The following is a 24,778-nucleotide window of genomic DNA, read 5'->3' on the forward strand; positions in this document are numbered from 1 at the left end:
CCTGTTCCTAAATACACACATAGTTTGCAGAGACCTAAACAGAACTTAAAGGGGAGTGAATATTGAACCTCAGATCACCAGAAAAACAAGCAAGTACTGATGTGTCAATAGTAGGCTACTGTTGCTGCTAACACTTGCTGCTGCACGGCTGTGTAGGAAGAAGATATGTTAGCATGTTTTGATGCTTCGTTTCCCCCTAGTGGTCAACTAATAAATGCAGCTGCAAATAATAGACAAAGACTAAGCAGCTGCAACCAATTATGCTCTTAGCATTAGCAGTCTTTCTCGAAGATGTGGATCAATGTTAGGAATTTTTTTTTTTCAGGTGTATAGAGTTAGCTCACCATCACCATTTCTGAAAAAGAAAATGGAGAAATGCCTCAAAATATGCAATAAGGCAATTTAGTTAATATTAATGAGGTAACATACAGTCTTGTCTAATATATTTAGTGACTCGACAAAAAGACAAATGATTTTTTTTAGTTTAGTTTAGATTTTTTTAGTTAACTTGATTAAGCAACCTGTACGCAGAGTAACAGAAAGGTTTACAAGCTCTGTATGCAGTGTATTTTTCAGCCAGGAGCTTTCTTCAGTCACTTGTCTGGGATCCCAACAGGTTGGTTACAGCTTGATTAATGTTTTGGAAGGCTCATATGGACAGGTGATATGAATTTTGTTCTGCAATGTCGCTGGCTTTATATTTGTCTTTCAGAAGCTTTACACATAATAGAGTGTTTGATAGTGTGAAACAGAGGCTCAGTGGTCACACACACAGTCTCATTTTGATTTCTGGCTCTGGTCCGTACTGTGTGGAGTTTGCATGCTCTTCCTATGTCTGTCTGTGAATGTGTGTAAGTGAGTGACTGTCTGTCATTGGTTCACTCTGTGATGGATAGCAGCCTGTAAATGGTGTTACTCCACTTTTTACTCAAGGCATGCTTGGATACTCTCCTGTACCCTGTGACCCTGACCATGAACAGTCCTAAGCCCATTTATTCATACTGAACATGTAAATCAGGTCAGGAATATATGCTTTTATTTTGTGCAAAGGCTAAATAAGCTCAGCTTTTAGCAAATAGTCAGACAGGAGAATTTTGTGTATTTGGTTATGCTCCACAGAGTATTTTTAGCTATAGCAACAGCAAGGTGTATGTGGGATTGGCCCAAAATAAACTACAGTGCCCATGTTCCTGGTAATGAGGTTATCGAGTGTGGCTCATTTATGTGTTTTTAATAGTTTTTGGATGACAATGGAGCTCTGTGGAGAACTAAGCTAAATCAGGCTTTGGCAGCACAGATAATACTTGTAAGATCAGGAATTGGATTATTAGTAGCCTTATCATTTAAGACAAGAACACAATTACATCGAAATGAATGAGCTGTCATTTTATTGAATTGATAGAAAATGATTAATATAGGCATAAACTGAAGATTGATGTCAAGAACATCGAGCTTATGCAGCATTGTAAATGATGAACTATCACATGTATTATACAGGATTGAATTTCTTGCTTAATTTGACATGTTATTTCAGGAGTTTTTGAGGGTAAATGCTGGTGCAAATTCTCTTTTATTTTGTTACTCTGTCCTGTCTGATGCCACTTCTCTCTGTGCCTGCAGGTTGTGAGAGCGACTACTGGGGTCCTCATTGCAGTAATCGGTGCCAGTGCCAAAATGGGGCAAAGTGTAACCCCATCACAGGTGCCTGTGTCTGCACTGATGGGTACCAGGGATGGCGTTGTGAGGAGCCCTGTGAGTACGGTTACTATGGCAAAGCATGCCAACTACCATGCCAGTGTCTCAATGGTGCCACCTGCAACCACGAAACAGGAGAGTGCATCTGTGCTCCAGGGTACACAGGGGCTTTGTGAGTACCAGCAACATATTTACTCCTTTGACACGTTCTTTGTGTCTATTAAAAAAAATTTGATGAAGTCTTTTTTTGTTTGCCCGAGTGTTCTTTGTTGATGCAAAGCACTGCAGGCAAACACAGGTTATGTGTCTGAGACATCTGACTCTTGACTTGTGTGGTGACAGCTGTGGAGAGCGCTGCCCCTCCGGTAGTCACGGGCCTCAGTGTGAGCAACGCTGCCCCTGTCAGAATGGAGGAACATGCCACCACATCACTGGAGATTGTTCCTGCCCTGCCGGGTGGACGGTAGGTCACATAAGCAAAGGTGGGAGGGAAATGAGGTAGAAAGGCCAGAGAGAAGAAAAGGGCTGAATATTATTGGGCTTCCGGTTGAGGTCTGTAATGTAGTCTTTACTGACACACACACAGACGGACATGTTGAGAACATGCACCTTAGGATCAAGATGCTGTGTTCAGTTAAATATGAGAAAGTGGGATCCTCTGCTCACTGCAAGAAGACGGAGAGGCTGCATGCTTTCTTAAACCTTAGTTCATAAAGTGAAAGTAAGTCAAGTGAACATTGCCACCCGCAGTTACCATTGTAAAGTGTTACTTTAGGCACATCCTCATGGACTAGTGGTTTGCATACGAATTAACCAGGTTGAAATGTCTGTTTTTGGCTAATCTATTGAATGCAGTACCTGACAAAATTGAGGCACTTCATCACATGTTTTCAAGAATCCAGTTGTGCTGTAAAGAATTTCTGCTCATTGATTTGCCACACCATCCACAATGACCTAGAATATTTTAAAGGGACAAATTATGCTATATAAACAGTGATAATTGTCTATGTTAATCCAACCAAGGGATGGAGGTCAGTAATGACCACTTTGGATTTCCAATGTGAAAATAAACTCTTCATTAATATGAGCTTTTTGAAGATAATGTGTGAAAACTGTGTTAAAAGAAGAGCAGTGTTATTTTGAGTAGTGTTGTCAGGTTGTCTCAGGTACTGCAGTCCTGGCGAGGTGCAGTGATTTGCGATGGTTCTTTGTTGGATGTTTTTCAGGGTTCAGTTTGTGCCCAGCCCTGCCCTCTTGGCAAGTACGGCATCAACTGCAGTAAAGACTGTTCCTGTCGTAATGGCGGACTGTGCGACCACATCACGGGACAGTGCCAGTGCGCAGCTGGCTTCAGTGGACGCAGGTACACAGCTGACACCCCTGGCAGACAGACCGCTCAATTATAATGCACAAAAGGCTTTTGTGAAGTACTCTGTGCAAACTTTTGTACTCCTACTTTGAAAATAGGTCAGACAATGGCATGATTTATTGATATTAGTATTTAATGCCAAGGGATGGTTTCATACCGACAGTTACACATTAAACAGTCACTCATTGACCTATTCTCTTTGTTGACTTCCAAATAAGGCACAAACCTGGCTGTTCTTTTTTAAAAGAGAAAGGAAATGCAGGAATAATCTCATGCTCAAGAGAAATAAGCATTTATAAATGCCCATTAGTCCATTTGAAGGTGGATTGTAAGCTTTTAATAGGGGTGTTTATGTTTAATTAATCTCGTACTTCATGCTGGCCGGCAAGGCTTCATGTCTTCAGCCTTCATCCTCCTCCATTCCTAGCCTGTCCATTGATCTCACCATGGGCTACATACGGTTTGGATTCTGCTCATTAATTATAAGTAATGGGCTTATATTAAGGTCTCATTGAAATCCACAGATCTTTTTAGTTCCCCATGCCTGCCAGAGCAGCCCAGAGCAGCCTGGGTTTATTAGTTCAGCTAAAGCAATTGTCTCTTGGATGGAAACACTTCCTCGACAGGACCTTTCCTTTACTTTATTATTTTGTAAAATTGCCCTCATTCGTTTTGTCAGTGGCAGGTGAATTAACCTGCCTGGAATAATCTGAGATTGTGTTAGCCTCCACCCTGTCTTGTCTACTATAATAATACTATTGTCCCCTGATAAAACTAAAGCTGGGGTAATTTAAACATGAAACATAACTCGACCATTTTATAATGTAATTGAGCTATTTATAATAGCTTTGTTAGGCTCTTGAGATTGATGCTCCACTGTATAAGACTGTATAGTTAAGTCAGTATATTTAAGTGAAGAAATAATCCATTTTCTCATCTACTTCAGTGCTTCATGTGGAGAAACTCCTCAGCAATTCAAATTTTTATGGCCAATGACGATTCTTGTCCACCTCCTGTAGAGAAACTAAAGTCGTGACGGCTGACAGCAGGGCGCTGCTTCTAAGGTCTCCCTGCTTTCAGGGCTTCCCTGTCATGTACTCATTGATATTTGGCCATGTCAGCCTTGGATTTATGAAAATGTTTTCAAATTAAATATTCATTATTTAAATGATGAAAAGACTATTAATAATGTAAGATGACCATATTACAGTAGCTGCCGGAGAATTTTATTCGAAAATGAAATGGTCACGTTCACAAAATACTAACTCAAGTTTTTGAAACACTAACTGAGAATTTTAGTCATAAAGTCTGTCAAAATTTTCAGCCTTAAACTTCCAGTTGCACAATATTAGTAGTAGCAGGAGTATTAACAGAGGCGGTAGTGTGATGAAAGAGACAATATTGTATATGTATATGTATATTATGTAACATAAAATATAATTATTATTAGTCTCTTCTCAAAACTCCAACAAAATAAAATGTGTAATATTTTTAGTATATTTTTTTACTCCTACAAGTAGCAATTTCTTTATTGATTATTTTGTCAGTTACCTCATTGGTTACACTTGACCTATAAAATGCCCAAAGTCATTGGAAAATGCCCGTCAAAGTTTCCCACAAGGTTGTTGTTGATGTTTTCAAAGTACTTGCTTTGTCCAACCAGCAGCTTAGATAGATATAAAACAGAGAAAATTAGAAAATCTTCACATTTGAGAAACTGGAACAACAGAAAGTTTGAGATTTTTTTTTCATCATAAAATAAAGAATTAATCAATAATCATGATGTTGCTCAAGTTGTTACATCTCTTCGTTTTTTAATGCATCATGTCTGCAGAGCTGCTCTAACCTTTTTTCATATCTGAATTTCATGTCACAAGTCTTGACTTTAATTTATTTAATGCACTTGACATGGTTAGAGAACTAATTTAAAAGACAGTCGATGTAATTTTCCCCAGGTGTCAGGATGACTGTCCTGTGGGCACCTTTGGTCCGCAGTGCAACCAGAGGTGTGAGTGTCAGAATGGAGCCAAGTGTCATCACATCAATGGAGCCTGCCTGTGTGAAACAGGGTTTAAAGGGCCTAATTGCCAAGAGAGATTCTGTCCCCCGGGCCTCTATGGCCTCATCTGTGACAAGTACTGTCCCTGTAATACCACCAACACGGTGAGGTAAGTGAAACATCAGTCTAAGGCCACACACAGCTTCACTCTGACCAAGCCCTGAAGCGAAGCCACCTATAGCTCCATATGAATAAAGACTTAAACTCCAACTCAATTTTGCCTCATCTCTGCTCTAAGCCAGGACTCATTCTGAAGTCTGGACACCTCTTAGCCGTGTCATCCAGTTAGCTTTTAATCGCAACCTTTGCTTCATTCATAATTTCTCAGCCGCATTCATAGTTAATGCAATGTTAATGCTCTGATTCCGGCTGGAGTCAGGCAGCGACCATAGAAGTCATTACAGAAAGAAGGAGAGAAGGGACACCTCATCTATCTGAAACAAGCACGTAGACACATCGATGAATGAATTGCTGTTGGCGCAGACTTCACACTTTGACCCTGCTCAGGAATGAAGTGTTGATACTCTCAGAGCTGAAACTTCGTCTCACTTTTTCTTCCCGCTGTTGTCGCATCCTTTTTTTCTTCATTATGTTGTAGCTGCCACCCACTTTCTGGTGAATGCACCTGCTCTGCGGGATGGACAGGGCTTTACTGTAATGAGACCTGTCCACCTGGATACTATGGAGAGGTATGCATACTGCCTTGCAGCTGCACCAATGGAGCTGACTGCCATCCTGTCACAGGTGGCTGTATATGTGCCCCTGGGTTCATGGTGAGTATCGTGTATCTTTACTGCAATACAGTGGCTGCTATCGTGGTAATGTTTTATTGTTATTTTAGATGTTATATGTTTTATTGTTTTTTATTTTATTTTTATTTGACCTTTACATGCTCTCATGACATCTAAATCTCAACACTCTCAAATTGCAGAACAGTTATGATACATAATTCATCACGCAGCAACATTTACTATAGAATAGTAAAGAAAGGAGGAAAAAGAGGAAAACGTATTATCTGTTTAACCACATAGGAAACATTCATTTTTCTTGAAACTATCACAGGTTAATTGCCATTGTAACCTTGCTCCTTGTAATCTTTGTTATACTAAAGAGAATCTCTCATAATCTACTAATAATTATATAAGGAGATTCCAGTAAGAGTATCTCATACCACAAGTGCTTCATCCTTCTACAGTCTAAACTTCACTTGAAAAGGTCGTAGCATTGATTTATATTTCATGTTATTTGTGGCCTCAGTAAAATGTTTGCGTCAGTGTGACCATAATGTCCTGGACGTGGTCCCAGCATTACTTTAGAGGCTTTTTATACATAGGCAGGCAGAAGCAAGGTGAGACGTTTTATTATTGCCTCATTATGGATGTGCTCTATTGCACCACAAGAAATTCCTTGCTAAATGTGCAGACATTAATAATTAGTCGTGTGTATTTTACAAAGGCGCTTCGTATGCCTTAACTTGCAGCATCATAAAGGACAAGCTGAGAGCAAGCGTGGATCTATATTCCTCGACCAATTGGGAGAAAATTGAATCTTTGACCTATATACAGCATGTTTCTGTTTTAGTAGTTTTTCCGCAGCCGTATTGTTCCCTTTTACAACTGTCAAATTAGTTGGGTAACTTCAATCAGTTTTCCCATTGTATTTCTTGTCTTGCAATCTGAAGTTACAGAGCAACAGAGACCGAGAGGGTACATTTCTGCCAACATTACATTTCAGTGGAAATTGCCTGTGTCTTACAGCGGGCCACTGTGGTGAATTGAGCTACCGAGCGGGGCCGCAGACTGTGTCTTAATTTGCTCCACCTGTTCTCTTTGGCGGCTGCTGGGAAGGGCTGCCAGATCCATTAAACAGACCTAGAGGGCAGGAGCTGGATAGAAAGGAGGCAGTCAGATGGGAACAGACACACCTCATATGGAGGATTGGAGTGTTTGTGTGTGTGCGTGCTGTGTGTGTGTGTGTGTGTGTGTGTGTGTGTGTGTGTGTGTGTGTGTGTGTGTGTGTGTGTGTGTGCGTGTGTTGGGGGGGGGCGTTTTTTTTTTTTTTTATTCTTTTAACAAAGCTGCCTCTTTGCAAACAACACAGATGGTTTGTTTGAAAGGTAAAGCTGTGATCGTCTTGAGTTTGTAACCTTTTGTCATATGCATGGCATATGATCGTTATCACGCAGTGGGATTTTAAAATGTGGCTAATGATGGAGTTGAGGATATGATTGGTGGTGAAGTCATTTCTCCAGGGGGCAGCTGATAGGACTAAGCCTCCCTGCTGCATCTTTGTTCTAGAGTCCCATCTGGGGGCAAACTAAGCAAAGTGTTGGAGCAGACTGAGCTCCTGCACGCTTGATTTAGCTCTAGTAATTGGACATGCTCTTTCTGACTGGGACAAAGTGATTACATGTTACCTATTCAGGCATTGTCCCTTGCAATCTGCAGCATGTACTCATACTAACATTTCTCCCCTATGTCTACAGTTTATACAGATTCTGTTGACACTGCGGTATTTGAAATATGAATGCATTAGAAATGGTTTCCAGTCTGCATTTGTAGGTGGTGAAAACAAATCATTTTCCCATCTCTCAGGGCTTTCTAGCCTCATCAAAAGGTTCAGCGGTTCATTTTCTGTCTTGCTGCATGAATTTTAAACTGCAGTCACTCATCCTGCAGTTAGATGAACTGTTAAGGAGTGAGACTGATTGGTAATTAGTGCTGCCATTTGCATCTAGTCTCAGTGGGTACCAGGCTGATCAATGTCATGTCAGCGAGAAGCTTTTCTTGAAGAAAATACTCACCAATTACATTAAGATACTAATAGGTATGAATTTGGTGCCTTGGGATGACCTGGCTGCTTCCTAGCGGCTCAGGTCTGGTTGCTGCCTCCAATGACTGTGTAGTTATGTAAGGGCCTCCTGCTCTCATGCAATGGACTGACAGCCCGTGTATTAATAATGATTCTCCACATACAGACTTCTATTCTTCACAGCTCAGAAGGAATATGAATCAGGCGACTAATGAGAGAGCTGCCTTTCCCCTCTTGAGAGCAGACCAACCACTGGTCTCTGCACCTTGAGGGTTAAACCAAGTGGAATCTGACGCAGCCATGGATGCAACAAAATCCATGTGGTCATTTGTGGCTGCGTGACGTTTTATCCATGAGTCCAGTCACCAGTAAATTGCCTCTGCTCTGAAGACAGGCTGAACACCCACCCCCTCACCCTGCCAACACCCCCTGGCGGGTCGAACTTCTCTCCGCACTTAACAACTGTAACTGAACTGCTATTGTTAGCAGTCTTGAAGCTGTCATTTTCAGTAGAACAAAGGTTATTGCAACCGATTGATAAAAATTTCATTCACAGACAGGCGCTTTTATGTGGTGTACAGGGAGGAGAGATGTTTTAAGATGTGTGTCCTGCCCCTGGCGTCCACTGGCACATCTCCTCCTGCCTCCTGTTTAAACTGAGTTCAAAATGATAATGAGAGCAGCGAGCAGCCAGCAGTCCGCCAGTGCTCTGGTGAGCGAAGCAGGAGCCACTCAGGACTCCTCTGGGCCACTAATTGGAACTCTAAATCATCGTGTCACCTGTCACTCAAGGCCGGGTTTGGAAGGGAAGGTGCGGGAATCCATAGACTGGCTGTGATCTCAAGCTTAGGGAGGGACGAGACTCGTGGAGGTGGGCTGTGCTCAGCTTTTAAAGCAGAGAAATTCTAATGACCGAAGGCTGCAGAGGACAGGGAAGGAATACTCCGTGTTCTTTACCAGATAGCTCGCTCTAATGCAATAGTAGGAGACTTAAAGGCTACACCAGCATGGCTGCCGATATCCCACTGGTGTGCTTGTTAATAGCAGATTGAGACTCGGCTGCAGTCTGTTAGAGATGTCTCGGGGATCCAGCTTTCCCCCGTCCGTCCACCTCACTGTGGAATTTATTTGTTTGTTTTTTACAGGTTTTACAGTATACACCTTTTGTGTGAGCAACTCAACCAACCAGTAGCTAATTAGAGGACAAGGACATAATCCTCAAAGACCGTCAGCTGTGTCCTTTGGGATGTAGGGACAAAATGGAGGCTTGGACTCTGGTCTTTGATTTGGTAGATGAGCTTTTTGAGTTCTGCGTTGCTCCACACTGGGAATTAATCACTCTTGGTGGTCCCTCTTATTATGTCTACAAAATCCCTACATCTTTCAGCAGCCGAAAACCACAGTTTATTTAGAACAGAAATGATTGTATTGAGGGCAGATTTGAGAGAAGTTTGATTGGAGATGAATAAGGGAAAGCGTTGGGGTTTAAGGGTTTTTTTTTCTGCAAGACCCCCCCATGAGAGCAACCTAAAAGGAGAGCGAGAGCAAGAGAGAATGAAAGAGTAGTAGAGCGATGGGGTGAAGCAGAGCTGCAAAAAGGACAGCATGGCTGGCAGTAGGTGCTGTCAGAATGTATATATAGACTGCATAATTGGAAGCTATGAGGCAAAAGCTTGGGGTGATCAAGAGTGGTCCTTCCTCTTGAACTTCAGCCTTTATCATAAATCCCTTCAGTTTTACAGTTCCCTCTCTCCTCAGTCTGTATACAGAGAACAGACATCGAGAAGTGCTTTCCGTCTGCATCTGCTCGGACTATATTATTCTTATTTTAGGGCTGCCAGAGTCAGCATTTATTGCCATGCTGATTCTTTGCCTCATGACTTTGCATTATTTCTACCACAGGGGGAGGACTGTGCTACAGTGTGTCCTCCTGGTCTGTATGGACCAAGCTGCATGTCCACCTGCTCCTGCCATAATCATGCATCCTGCTCTCCTGTCGATGGCTCCTGCATCTGCAGGGAAGGTACAGTATAACTAAATGTGGTGGACGCTCAGAGCAACTACTGAGTAAGATAGCTATACTGACTGTAGATGAGCTGAAGAGACAGATTCTTACATTGCCCACATACATACTTATGATCTGATTTCTCTTGCATTCTGTACTTGGAATATAAGACTAATTGGCTGTTTACTTGCACATACTGTGTCACACACAACTGCCAGATTGCCCCTGATGCCAGATGACCTCCTCCTGTTCTCTCCTTGCTATTTTCAATTTTCTTTTTTAAATTAATGATGCATTACATAAAATAATCTTAATAATAAGTTATTCTCTTCAGGGGCCATTTGGAGGAATCTGAGTGTCATTGTCATACATTCTGTTCATAAATGTGGGTCCCAGACTTTTTGGTTTGTAACCCTTTAAAATTAGACAACATCTACTTGAGACCCTTAAACCTGCAGTATGAGCTTAGTTAATCAATGAATGATTTTTACTTCTCAGATTGTTTTATCTGAGTGATTTTAGAGGCCATGAATAGGTAAACGTTTTCTGTATCTCAGAAAAAAGGGACAATTAAATAATATAAACAGGGAGCACCCATCTGGTCTGAAGTTAAGGAACCATCCATGAACTGCAACGTCCCTGGGTCACATCCACCTGGGGACATTTATTGCATGTCAGTCCCAGTCTCTTTCTCCCTCGTTTCTTTTCATCTTTCTACTTTCAACTATTTAATAAAGACATAAAAAATACCCCAAAATTAAAGGTCTTGTAACAATACTAGGAGTCTGCAGTCATGCCAGCTGCTCTGTTGATCTGTACTTATGTATAGTGATGCAAGGAGCTAAATACTACAATACTACTACAGTTTATCATGTTAGCATACTAACATTTCCTAATAAGCACTTAGCCCGAACTACAGCTGAGGCTGATGGGAATGGCGTTAGTTTTGCAGGTATTTGGTCAAAAACATATTGGAGAATGACAGTTTTGAGTCGATGGTTGCGCTAGAGGGAAGGTTAATGTCTCACTAAAGTTATTACACCTGAGGGAAACATGAATATTTGTACCAACCAAATAAATGGTTTTTGAGACATTTCACTCACAGCACAAAGGTGGCATGGTGTCGCCCGGGGAAGAGTCAGGGTATCAACAAAGTCAGTAGGTCCCCGGACCTGTACAAAATTTCACTTTAATCCATCCAGAAGTTAATGAGATTTCAGTTTGAATCAAAGTGATGGACTGACCAACTGAGTAACAGATGTCACAACCTGGCAACATTGTCATAAGGCCATGACCAAAGCCAGAGACGCAACCTTTTCAACAGTCAGAAAAAAAAAAGTTTTAAAGAACTGAGGATATTTAAATACATAATGCAAAACACAATAATTCATGGTGTGTGAATGTAGAATCAGCAGTGTAGGAAGTGCATCAGTGTAGGCAGTGCATGAAAACAAAGTGCAAGGAAAGAACTAACAAAGGACTAAAGCGTCCTAACTAAACGGCTGCCCGCAGGGAAGGTGAGAGAGACACTGCCAGCAGCAGCCAGAGCTTTTATAGGCTGTTAGCACCGGGCCGAGTTGATACCAGTTGGCACAGACAAGGAAAGGGCAGAGGTCTTCGCACAGAGCAACATCACGATCACTAGATCCTTGCATGGCTACCAATAAACAACATTTTTGCAAAATAGAAATTATTTCTTTCTTTCATATCCATTAAATCATAGTCACAGTCGACCCCTCAGATTTATGTTGAGGGTTTGAACCCCAGGCTGGGAATCAATGTACTATACCATTATTTTGATTGTTTATCCGTGTAAAATTATTATCTGTATTACAATGTAACTATATCTATAAAACTTTGTCTATATCAATGTCTAAAGGTTGATATGGCTCCGCTTTCTTTGACCGCAGGATGGCAGGGAGTGGACTGCTCCATCCTCTGTTCCAGTGGAACATGGGGTCTGGGCTGTAATCAAACATGCTTATGTGGCAATGGAGCCGCTTGTGACCCTATGGATGGCACCTGCACATGTTCTCCAGGTTGGAGGGGAGAGCACTGCGATGAGTCCTGTCCTGTAAGTTGGCTCTCTAACTGAGAGGGTGCTGCAATGAACCCTCTGACTCTTGAACCTTTTAGACCGCCATACAACTTGTAGTGTCTCGACGTGCCCTAGTGTCACTTTTGAAAATGGTAGGTTTTTAAAAAAAATTTTTTTATCATTGTCAGGATGGCACCTATGGGTTGGAGTGTCGTGAGCGCTGTGACTGTACCCATGCTAATGGCTGTGACCCAGTGAGTGGCTACTGCCGCTGTTACCCCGGCTGGACAGGTCAGTACTGCTTTTTCAAATCAATAATCAGAGCAAGCTGACATTAGGCGCAGGAATAACCACTTGAGACCTAAACTGTATTTATTTATTCTCATCAGGTGAAAATCACAAACATTGGATGCTAGTCAGACATACTTGTTTCACAAAACAGTAGAATATGCTGGGGCACTTATGGTTTGTGTTTTACAGTATGTTTACAGAATGTCTAAGCAGTGTTTTGTTAATTAAATGTTCAATTTGTTTTGCCACTGAGCCAGCGGGGTATGTGAATGAGAGATGTTGAGAATTGAGCTCTAAATTAATTCTGTTGGCTGACACACTGGATGCTGGTATGCAATCATGCTTATATTGCATCCATTATTAGTTATACACAACATCTGAAGTGACTCACCAGATAAATATTTGGAGATCAAATTATTGGCACAGAATGCCCTCGTGAGTTTTAAACACAGCCTATGATAATTTTATTTCTGGCTCTGTTAATTATTTGAAGTTGCAGGTTGTTGTGAAATCTCAATGATCCGACAGCCATATTTATACATCAGAGGATTCACTCTTTCTTACGCTCTCCGTTTGAACTCTGATCCCCTCTAGACGCAAATTCTCAGTTTTACATGAACATATGTCTGCTCTTTGTTTCTTGTCATTTCAAACATTTGCTTACAGGAAAAGAGCAGTAGGAGGTAGGAAAGTGTGAATGTCACAGCAAGGGTGAGGATCATTATTCTCAAAAATGAAGCGTTGCATCTGAATGTCAAATACAGGGGGCTAGCAAAGGACGTGGTCTCTGAGCCTGGGTGGAGAGGTGCAGTCAGGGAGGGAATAGATTTAGCAGGAAAGGTCAAGCCTGTGAGCTCTCAGCAGCCCACTCCATTCAGCCTCCTGAGCTTAGGGCATTTATTCTGGGAAAAAATGTGGGTTTTATTATCTGCAAGAACAGTGCCAGCAAAACGGGCCTCTCATGCTCTGAATCCTGCACAGGTCGGGACCATCTGTCAGCCTTAATTGAGTCACCGGGGTGCTGGGCTGGGGGCAGCCTGCAGCCCAGTGGGCCACACAAACACACATACATACATACTTGAATCGCCGAGGCTTGACAATGGGTTCTCTGTAGGAAGGAGCACCTAGAGAGAGGACAATGTGGGATTCGTCACAGGGCTAAGTCAGGGATGGAATAAAATGGCTATTCACAGAAACACTATAGCTAGTTTCTTTTTTGCCATAGACACTGTCATATCAGCCCTACAAGTTGGCATGGCATCCTACTTTGCTGTCAACTTCCTGTTTGTTTTATTGTAAGGTTTGCATGAACTGTCAAGAAGCTCGTCTCTAGGAGTGTGTGCGGGTAAGTGGCTCAGCTGCCTGTGACCCACACAGATATTGCTGGACTGTCGTAAGCATGACATCAGCCAACAAAGATTTAAAACAGTGCTCTGTGACTAGACACTTGATGCAGGGGCTTCATACTAGTCCATGTTGGATAGGACTTCACCCTTTATTTCTGAGGAGATTCTAGTCCATGTCAAAGAGCAGTTAAGGTGAGTGTGTGTTTACATGCACTGAGAGAGAGAGAGAGAGAGTTAAACAGGGAGAGAGAGGTTTGCTTTGCTGTGCTCACTCTGTACAAATTGGATAGTGAGACCTCTGGCACTTCTCAGCAAAAAGCCTCCTTTGAAGAGACTTCAGTTCTGGCTTCTTTCACTCTTTCTTCTTCTCCCTCACTAGGCATCCAAAGCCCCTCTGTTTGTCACCATTAGACTGAAAAGTGTGATGCTCTGTCCGCATTCATTTTCTGACAGTAAAGGCAGTCACTGTTTTTTCTGCCTGGCCTAGCAGAACCTCAAACACACTTGCACAAGCCTTGCCCTCCTTTTGATCTCCATGGCTGGGCTTCTGACTAAATCACTGCTACCATGCCCCCTCCTCATCAGCACTAACATTTCCTTTCCGTTACTCCTTCATTCCAGCCCTAAGGCGCCCTGGTTACTGTATAACATTGGTCCCCAGAGTTTAGTCCAGGTTTAATTCAAAGGTACTGCACTAATGCTGCTTTAATGGCCACACCATTCTCAGATATTCTCATTCAAAGGGAAATTTCAAATGAGGCTTCGAACTAAGGGCTGGTGCTTGAAAGGTTGCAGAGTTTGTGCGCATGTGTCTGTGTGTGTGTCTGTGTGTGTGTGTGTGTGTGTGTGTGTGTGTGTGTGTGTGTCTGTGTGTCTGTGTGTCTGTGTGTGTCTGTGTGCGCAATTGTCTGTGTGTTTGCAGCAAAATATTTTATTTTATGAACCTGCATGTATGCACAGTACAGCACATGTGAATTTTCCCTTTCGTTTTTTTTTTTTTTTTTGAAAACATGGGTACTGCTGAGAGAAAACGTGCGGCTCCAAAGGATGTGTTAATGCATTCATGTGCAGAGTGAGAGCTCTGTATGGATGCAGTATTTTGCGTTTGTTGGTTGGAGCTGCGCCAAATACACAGTGACACTTCCAGACTGTGCTCTTGTAGCCTGAATACTTCCCTTCGGCTCTGTACACTACCCCGGCTCTGCTGAAAGAGAATGGGAGACAAGCTCGGCCTCTCCGGAGACCCAACCCTGTTAATCAACACAGTGCACTGGCATGGAGCCCCAGTCAGATCAAAAATAAAATACATTTGGAAAGGAGAAACAGAGTCTGAAAGGATGGGCTGAACTAAAAAAAATAAAAAAAAAACACACTCCAAACTGCAGCTTCTTCATTCAGAACTAAAATCAATCGAGGGTCCATGGTGGGTGAAAAACCCTCCACAGATCCGCTGTGATCAAGCATTGTGAATGCTGCCCTTTGATGATGTGTTTTTACACAAGGCACGCTGTTTACAATTTTACAGCATACCAGTCTTTGCCCTCTTAGTGTGCATTCGCTGAAAATTCGTCATTGTGTGTGCCTGCAGGAATCCACTGTGATAATGTGTGCCCACAAGGCTTCTGGGGACCCAACTGTTCAGTCAGCTGCTCCTGTCAGAACGGAGGATCCTGCTCTCCAGAGGACGGCACCTGTGTGTGTGCACCTGGATACAGAGGGACCTCCTGCAAACGAAGTGAGCCTCCTTATCTTTGTCTAAGGAAACTTCCTTTCTATCCAAGCTTTAAGAGTTAGAGCAGTGTACTAACAAACTCCATCGCAGAACTGACCTTGCTTTGATCTTTGAAGAATTGCTGAAGGGTGAGCCAGCTGAGGAGAAGCACTGCGTTGTAGGTCATAACTGCTTGAGTGTAAACCCTTCATCACTGCTATCACTTAATCACAGTGTCTTTACCCCATACAGCAACCCAACAGACACACACACACACACACACACACACACACACACACACTTCACCCCCCTACCCTGTCCTCCACAACTAACTCTCAGTGGGAGACTCACAGTCCTCACCCAAGGCTCATCAGAGGGCGTGCACACTGGGAGTGCCAGCTCTGGTTTCTGAATGGGGTCTGTCTGAAGCTGCTCTCAAGTGATGAGCTCACTGATTGGGAGTGAAATTCACAGTCACAAACCTGTAAACATCAATTTGAGTGGAATTTAAGAGAGTGACTTAAACAATATCCTTGTGTGTTTGTGTGTAGGTGTGTGTGTGTGTGTGTGTGTGTGTGTGTGTGTGTGTGTGTGTGTGTGTGTGTGTGTGTGTGTGTGTGTGTGTGTGTGTGTTTGTAAGAGACAGGAAATGATTACTCCTCCAGATTCAATGTTTACACAGATAATTTCCTCGTCAGAAGAAAACCTCATAACCACAAATTTTCTGTTTTTCCTGTTGAAACTTTAATTGAAGGATTACATGCTTCTCTGCTTCTCCAGAGGCTGATAAAGGTGCATCACACCTGCTGCTTTAAATAAAATCAAAACCCATGGGTAAACTTACCATTGTATGGTTGTCAAACAACAACCCAGGGTGTTTTTGTCAGTTCCTAATAGGTTTCTATTTTTGAAATACCTGATCGTCTCCTGAGAATGGTGATATCGGAGTATGAATTTTCCCAAATCACTGCGTGAAAAAAGGAACAGAACATGGGTATTCAATGCTCTCGCTTTACTGAAATGAAAATATGTTTTTAATATAAACTGCTGCCTCTTATCACGGTTGCACAGTTAAGACTCTTTGTATAAAATGTTCGTATAATTATCTTTGTATCACCTTGTGAATATTTTTAATGGTTCAGATTCTTTCAATAAAAATCCACATTATTAACGCACAGTTGTGTGTCTAGAGCTACTCTCAAGATATTACATAAAACAGACTTTCATGATTCTCTTAACTCATTTACTACTTCATCTCTGGCAACAGATGAAATGCAAGTGACTACAATAAAGACAGACTTTTCTGCTTTTTCCCTCCCTTTGCTGTCTGTCCTCATCTTTTCTGCTTTAATTCTTCCAGCCTTGATTTTTCTGTACCCCCTTGATCACTCTTGTCATGCCCTGTTTCATTATTGTATACCTCTTGTTCCACCCAACATTGTCGACTGATTCCCTCTTCTCTCCTGCCATACTCTGCCGGCTGCAGTCTGCTCTCCGGGCTTCTATGGGCACCGCTGCAGCCAGTCGTGTCCACAGTGTGTCCACAGCACCGGGCCCTGCCATCATGTCACGGGCCACTGTGAGTGCCTGTCCGGCTTCTCTGGCTCGCTGTGCAACCAAGGCAAGTAGCATTCTGTGTCCCTTTGACCTTTCCCTGCTGCCACTAACCGTCAAATTCATTCACTGTGAAATTTTAGTCATTGCTGCTGGAAAATGGTAAGTACAGTTTATATCTGAAAATGTCTTGGCATTTTGTCTTGGCATAAAATACAAAAATCTGTATTTAAATGGTTAGAAAATAGCAATGGCTATAAAAACAGAGTAGAATAATGTGCCATACGTTCAAGATTATGCAGTTTTAAAAGTTATTATGTGCTGAATCCTACAAAATCTTATAATATTCTAAGGCTCAGTAACATGTCAATAAAGCTCTCCTGTCATTTTGTGAGGACACCTTACAGTCCTCTAATAAGATCAACGGATGACCTGCTGCCTCTCCCACTGGCATCTTAGCCTTGAGACGTTGAATAATGCCTATTATCAGTGCAGCCCAGACCTAAAGGAAAGAAAACTCAACCTTCAACAGGAGCCTAAATATTGCAGGGACCCACTTTCCAGACAAGGGATACATCAAATAAATGTTTCTGTCTCTCTTCCTTACTCTGCAAAGGGAGATGCATGTAAATTGCTTTTCACAAATACAAGGAGACAAAGGCAAAACACATGTGCACATCTGTTGTTTTGGTTAAATTTCATTTCAAGGCACCAGACAAACTTTTCTTTGTTAAATTGCCCTTGTGATGCTGCACAGCAAGATGATGACAGAAAGCGTACCGCTCACTTCCTTACAGTTCTTTATTTTAGCCCCAGATGTCTTTGATTAGGTTGTTACACTTTTAGAAGTCATGACGCATTTTAACACATCTGTGTCCTTCTGAGCCAACATACATTTTAAATAGAAGATATGTCGACAATTAAGATTTGTTATAATCATACAATGTGATGACAATGTCATAAATGTGTCAAAGGTAATACAAGTGTTTCTTTAATAATGTAGCTGGTACTCTTGTTTTTTGTCAGGCGTATTTAAGCCAAGAACATTTAAACTGAAACTTAAAAACAGATTAGAGGTAAAATGTCACCTACTGTAAAAATCTTTGTGTAGCACAAAAAAATAAATAGAAATAAATCACAGAAGATGGCTCAAATAATTCTATTTTAAAATTCAAAGCAGCATCATGGATGTTTTTGTGTCCTCTCTCATCTATTCACTATCTATTTAATATTATTATATTTATTCAACAAAGTATCTACAAGTGTATAAACATTTAATAAATGGTGTATAATACACTATAATGTAGTTGTGCACAGACTAATGTTTTTGATGTATTTGTCAGCAAGTTTGACTCCCACACTTGGGTGCTGGTGTATAAATGAATAATGAATGACAGTATAGCAGTGCAAACTTTTCTCTATGAATTGTTAAAAAATATGAAATATGCCTTCACAGGAGAAGTTATAATTGTTCACTAATACTGTACATTAATATGTATTAACATGACCATAGAACTGCATAAATTACATGATAGTTTGTGATCAACCTCGAGTGTGTATAGAATACACTGCTCATACATGCTAAATAGTCTAAGTTGATCTAATATGTGTGATCGTTTGTGTGACCAAAGGTACTGTCTTTGTCTTGTCAGCTGTTCCTCACTGGCCATAAAGTGCAATTGAAATCTGCCCTCCATCACTGTGTTGAGGAAAGATACCTACAATGTACTGTAGGTTTTATGTCTAATAATTTAGCTTTTTTTTTTTTTATAAATTACAGAAAGGCAGATGGGAATTTTTGAATTCTCTTTCATGGCTTTGAGCAATGTCTTACAAATAAAAGTTTAATAGGTTAGCTCAAGGAAAGGGAAAGAGAAATAACGAGACCCAGTCCTAATTTGTCTGGACTATAATTACTGGTGAGCAGGCGTTAGGCCACGGGGGACGAAGGTGGCCAACAACATGCACATTCTCCTCTTGTTGAGCCCTGTTGACGTCCTCACTTGTCCTCTGTCCAGCACAAAGTCCCAGCCTAATGAAGCTCTCCTGGTGTGTTGAGGCTTGAATCCCCAGAAGCAGCAGTATGGGGGAGCCAACCTCATGGCCTAATGACAACCTGCTTGAAGGAGCTTGAAAGAGCTCTCAAGAAGAGGGGAAAGCCAGTTGAAATGTAATCATTAAAATCCCCCCACATGAAAATGAGTTAGACCCATGTCTTTTACAGCCAGCCACCTTATCTGATATGTGTAACTCTGGGCTATTCTCTTTATATGAGACCTTTTGATGTATTCGCTGGCGCTGCAGCTCCCTCATCCTGATGGTTATAGAAACACCTTGGTTCACTTTGTCCCATGGTCCAACAAGAAAACACAATGGAGGTTTCATTGGAAACGACATCTTTTATTGAGGAGTGCCAGAGAGCATTGAAATATTAATTTCATAAAAAATGTATAGAGTGGTCTGTGTACATGGTCTATTTTAATTCTGTGGCACATCACTCATTCCACTCTAGCGAATGGAAATGGGGCAGTTGTGCCACTGGAGGCAGTGATTGACTCCTCCTTTTGTCTAAACAGATCACTTCATGTCCACCTAAACAGAACAATATCATCCATTAGAGAAATATGTTTACACAACCTTTCACAGGACGAGTTTGTTTGTATAAATGTGCTCACAATAAAGTGTCCAAGTTTGATGTCATAATGTTAATGGATTTTACTAGTCTTTGCATGTAAGTGATAACATGCAGATCAGGGTTGTTCTGTCAAGTGATGTTTTTTTTTTTTTTTTTTTTGTGTATTGTAGTGTGTCCAAGTGGCAGGTACGGGAGGGCCTGTGCTGAGATCTGCCTCTGCACCAACAACGGCACCTGCAACCCTATCGATGGCTCCTGCCAATGCTTCCCTGGCTGGATAGGAGAGGACTGCTCTCAGGGTATGGCTTCACTCCTTTGTCCTGTGTTTAATTTGCTCATTTTCTCCCTCTCATTGTCCGTCTCCACTCCTGATTTCTCTCTTTCGCTTACCTTCATACACATTTATAATTTTTGTGGCCCCACATTCCAAGAACTACCCTGAGCCCCAGCTGATGTAAAACACATAGCTTGCTTAAATGATTGTTGTAATACATTATGCTCTTTGATTAACAGCACTGTAGGCCAAAGATCATTAGCAAAGCTTTGAGCTGTCATGCCATGTGAAATTGATGTGTGGTTTTTCATTGCATTAACTACTTAAAGTGAAAATAAGTTATGATCAGATAGATGTAACATTACCAGCGCTTTACTTGGCTTCTTCAACCTGACACCCATGTCTGCTCATATAACACAAATGATGGGCTTGTGGAGAGGAAAGATCACGCTCGATTTTTCCACAAAGATTTTGTAAAGTGTACTGTGGAATATTGTATGTATGTGTTTGAGTTTGTATGGGAGAGTGTGTGACCATGAGCTTGACTGTGTCTCTGGCGTCTGCAGCCTGTCCCTCTGGGCACTGGGGCCCTGATTGTCTCAACTCGTGTAACTGTCACAACGGAGCCCAGTGCAGTGCCTACGATGGGGAGTGCAGGTGCAGCCCCGGCTGGACCGGACTCTACTGCACACAGCGTGAGTCTCTCACATGCAGTTAGTAGACACACACTGTCATCTACTGGCAGGCCAACAGAACTGCAGCAGACGACAAATGAGAAACAAGTGATTTTTGTCAGAGGCAACTGGATGATATTGGGTTTTTCATTTACAAGTTGTTTTTCTTAGAGAAAGCAACATTAAAATAAAACTAATGGTCACTTCATTATTTTGCTTATTATACATTCCAGTCATTCACGCAGGGATAATGCAGACCATCATCATCAGTCCACTAATTTGAATTCCATTATGAATCGCCCCAAGGGTTTATTCAGTCTTTTTTGTGGTGCCATGCTCCTGCTGTTGTGCATGGAAATGACATTTGTTTTAACAGTTTTTTCTCTCTACCTCAGAGAGATTCTTACTGTGTCCAGTTGTCTTTATCTCCACCTATATGTTATGTTCACAGCATAAATGCATTTTCTGCTGAAGCAGGAAATGTTTCATTTCCATTCATTCTCATTGTCCCTTATTGAGTATGCTGCAGAGACATTGAATGGTATTGATTTTCCTGTTCCCTTGCAATATGACCTTGACTCTATACATTGTCTTCCCCTCTCTTTGTTGTCTTCACCGCTCCCACCCCAACATTTTATCCATCCCTGTCCCAGGCTGTCCTTCAGGGTTTTACGGCAGAGATTGCTCTGAAGTCTGTCGCTGCCAAAACGGCGCAGACTGTGACCACATCACTGGCCAGTGTGCTTGCCGAACAGGCTTCATTGGGACGAGCTGTGAGCAGAGTTGAGTAGGCCCGGCTCTTTTTTTAGCTCTGAGCAAAAATTACCCTGTGGATGAGTGTGGTTATGTGTATGTGTTCTATAAACACTTTGGCTCCCACTCTCTAAGTGCTTTAATTTTGATGGATGTAGTAATGCACCTCTCTCCCATGCAGAGTGTCCTGCTGGCACATTTGGATATGGTTGCCAGCAGCTGTGCGAGTGCCTGAACAATGCTACCTGTGACTATGTGACTGGAACATGCTACTGCAGCCCTGGATATAAAGGCATCCGTTGTGATCAAGGTGAGAGGTGATTGAGATGATGGAGACTCTCCACTGTAATATCACTCAAATACAGATGTGTACACAGCACTTAAACAACCCACTTTCTGTGTTTTGTCTGTAGCAGCTCTGATGATGGAGGAGTTGAACCCGTACACCAAGATTAGCCCGGCACGAGGCTCCGAGCGCCAGTCAGCAGGGGCTGTCATGGGCATCATCTTTCTCCTCCTCATCATCATGTCCATGCTCAGTCTGTTTGTGTGGTACAGACAGAGGCAGAGGGACAAAGGCCACGAGATCCAGCCCAGTGTGTCCTACACACAGGCAATGCATATCACCAACACTGACTATTCCCTGTCTGGTAAGATATTTTAGAGACGTCATTTACTGTCACTGACCATTTGTCCACCAATTAAATATATAATTTTGATTTTATTTGATTTATTTAGAGTAAAAACAAACATACATGTTAAAATCTCCATGTATTTCAGTGCTATGAAGATAGTAGCCAAAAACATTATATGCACAAACGCACACATTTAGTTTTAAATCTTCTAAACCTGTTGTTTGAATCCTCAGAGTGTGGCAGTACTGTAGCAATGAGGACCAGTGCTGCAGAGGTCAATCAGAGCCAGAGCAGCAGCAGCAGTGGCCAGTGCTTCTCCAACCCCAGTTACCACACCGTGGCCCAGTGTAATGTTGTCTCGACCATTTCCAGCAACCTGGATGGCACCCTGACCCTCAAAGTATGACCACTCTCCATATGTGTTTCCATAAAACATAATTTCCCAATAACATACTGCAGTGCAGCAGCAACACCAAACTGTGCTCTTCCTTTCACAGTCAAGCACCCTGAAAAGCAGAAATGGCTCCGAGTGGAGAGCCTACTGCAACCTCAATGATCTAGGTCGGTTGTTCCTCTCTCTCTTACCGTGACACCCCACATACACCCTGAATTTAGACTTTGTAGCACAGTCACTTCAAGGGCAAAAACGCATTCATCATTAGTGCAAATCTTTCATTGGCACCAGCCTGGACATAGCTAGCCTGCTGTGAATGAAGATGAACCAGGGGTTTCTTGTTAAGCCCTAACCTTTGCTCTGATTTTGATAAGATATGCGAGCGGGACAGAGGAATCAGTGCTGCAGAGGTGAATAGGGGTGACTGTGAGCTCATTAGTCCTCTTTCACTTCCCCCAGTTGCACATTTCTCTGTGATGACTTACACTGGGTCAAGCGGTGCACTCCTGGTCTATGGATTACAGAAAATTAAGTGTGACGATAAAATTACTTAATAATAGCTTAAATCTCAGGTTTATTATCTGTGCTCTCTGGCTGTATCCTATTTAACATTTAGAAGCAGAATATAAACATTTCATGTATGGTTTATAACAACACTATAATTTGTGTTTATACGTGTATTTGTCAACAGCTGTAACATGAACAACAATGAATGGAAATATAGTAAAACACAGTTGCAAAAGTATATAACTATGTCTTCATAGGAGAAGTTATAATTGTTGACAACTACTGTGCATTTATAGACATTTAAACATTTCTTGCGTAAAATGACATTAAAAATTGCTAAATTGTAATGATTTACCAGTAATAATGGTTAAATAGATAAATCGTGCTCTATAGTCTCATGGTTTGTGGTGGTGTGAAACCAAAATAGATTGTAAAAACTTTGCTGCTGGTGTGAAAGCTATGCTCGTGTTGTCATTACAGGTGCATTACTACTAAGCAGCATGCAAAAAAATCTAAATATCTACGTACACCTTATGCTTCGTCATGCTTGGCTTAAGTCTGATATCTTGATCTGCACATTCCAGTTTGTGTTAGAGCGCACAGCACATCAATCATAATGACAAGTCACTTCCAGAAAAAGTTGCGCGTGTTCATCCTGATGTACTAAAGTCCATTAGACTGATGTAGCCTCTAACAGTCGCATCTTCTATTCATGATGTTTTGTTGTTTTGGCAAATATCCCACCATGACCACCGGTGATTATATAAGCTTGTAGGCCTTGGGGGACTGTGATAGAAAGCGGGGGAAACATTCAATAATGTCTGTCACATTCCTTATATTCTTTCAACAAAATAAGACATACATCATTGTACCTTAATGAGATATTTCCTGTCAGCTTTCACACATTGGGGGTATTCCTATGTGATGCTTGACTTTCATGTCCTGACATTTGTTACAGATGTTCAACAGGGAGAGACACAGACACAGAGAGGGTCGAGAAAAGGTAAATAATTAATTTTAATAACAATGCATGTGTTTGTGTGTATATGTGTGTACGTGTGTGTATGTGTGCAGACAGACACTTCATGTGGAATCCTGTTCAGCTTCACCAGCACCAATATTACAAAATCCTTTTATGCTCAACAGCCCATGTATCAGTTTCCCCATTTGGTTTCTATTCCCCTCTGAGACTGCTATTTATGTGACCTGAAATCCCATATCCTTATATTCTCTATGATTTATGTGAAAACTCTCTGCACTTTGGACAAGATCATGGTGGGCTGAGGTTTTGTTCCAACGGTAATTGCTCTCTATGGCTCAGTGCCCGATACGTCATTTTGTCTCCCACACTGTGCAGTCGGTGGTGAATGTGAGGGACCCAGGGGTGTGAAGAGTGGTCTGAAGGAGCTTTGCTGCGGTCTCTAATGAGGCCTCTTATCAGGCTGATGAGACTGTTATGGATGAGATGAGCCCTCCACTTTCTCCCCTTTGTACTCTGATTACTATATACCACCATTAGTCACATGTCAGAGACAAAAGAAGTACAACTTCTTCAGAATGGCAACGATTTTCATTTCCATTCTCCTGGCCACATTGATGTCTCTTTAAATTTTAGTCATAATATCAGAGTCTAGCATTAATGCCACTATTGCTAAGTGACAATCTCTTCATCTTTGCTGATACTGAATATGTCCTTGTCTCACAGCCACTGCAGATTACATCAAGGGCTCCATGTGCAGCAACAGCTCCTGCTCGCTGAATAGTGAAAATCCATATGCCACCATTAGAGACCCACCAGGGTTGACTTGCAAGCATACAGAGAGCAGTTATGTGGAGATGAAGTCCCCCTCCCACCGTGAAGTGCCCTTTGGAGGCACTGCCACCCTCCTGGGCAGTGCGAGCAGGAATGTCTATGATGTTGGTGAGTGCGTTGTTGCTCTGATGTGTGGAGCTCAGCAGGGTCCTGCAGTTTTTGGCCTCTCTGGTCATGTTCCCTGCTGTGAGCCTGTGCAGACTTTGTAAGCCTT

The 24,778-nt window shown here is 42.0% G+C and overlaps 1 protein-coding gene across 8 annotated transcripts in view; it reads left to right on the forward strand.

Annotated features, from left to right (window-relative positions):
* Window positions 1-24,778, forward strand: part of megf11 (multiple EGF-like-domains 11) — a 77,136-nt gene that overhangs the window by 50,334 nt on the left and 2,024 nt on the right. For 3 of the 8 annotated variants that reach the window (XM_056386730.1, XM_056386729.1, XM_056386732.1), the window contains 19 exons: window positions 1,621-1,867; window positions 2,038-2,158; window positions 2,922-3,058; window positions 5,020-5,232; window positions 5,722-5,896; window positions 9,837-9,957; window positions 11,850-12,013; window positions 12,166-12,268; window positions 15,203-15,349; window positions 16,812-16,946; window positions 19,685-19,813; window positions 20,355-20,483; window positions 21,116-21,244; window positions 21,397-21,525; window positions 21,629-21,865; window positions 22,084-22,250; window positions 22,348-22,411; window positions 23,710-23,754; window positions 24,457-24,672. In XM_056386730.1, coding sequence (XP_056242705.1) covers window positions 1,621-1,867; window positions 2,038-2,158; window positions 2,922-3,058; window positions 5,020-5,232; window positions 5,722-5,896; window positions 9,837-9,957; window positions 11,850-12,013; window positions 12,166-12,268; window positions 15,203-15,349; window positions 16,812-16,946; window positions 19,685-19,813; window positions 20,355-20,483; window positions 21,116-21,244; window positions 21,397-21,525; window positions 21,629-21,865; window positions 22,084-22,250; window positions 22,348-22,411; window positions 23,710-23,754; window positions 24,457-24,672 — 2,808 coding nt within the window. The remainder of the gene's footprint in view (window positions 1-1,620; window positions 1,868-2,037; window positions 2,159-2,921; window positions 3,059-5,019; window positions 5,233-5,721; window positions 5,897-9,836; window positions 9,958-11,849; window positions 12,014-12,165; window positions 12,269-15,202; window positions 15,350-16,811; window positions 16,947-19,684; window positions 19,814-20,354; window positions 20,484-21,115; window positions 21,245-21,396; window positions 21,526-21,628; window positions 21,866-22,083; window positions 22,251-22,347; window positions 22,412-23,709; window positions 23,755-24,456; window positions 24,673-24,778) is intronic. The other 5 variants (XM_056386731.1, XM_056386733.1, XM_056386734.1 and 2 more) reach the window with 3 other exon arrangements.

The sequence above is a fragment of the Seriola aureovittata genome, chromosome 10, assembly GCF_021018895.1.
Source record: "Seriola aureovittata isolate HTS-2021-v1 ecotype China chromosome 10, ASM2101889v1, whole genome shotgun sequence".
NCBI classification, from domain to species: Eukaryota; Metazoa; Chordata; class Actinopteri; order Carangiformes; family Carangidae; genus Seriola; species Seriola aureovittata.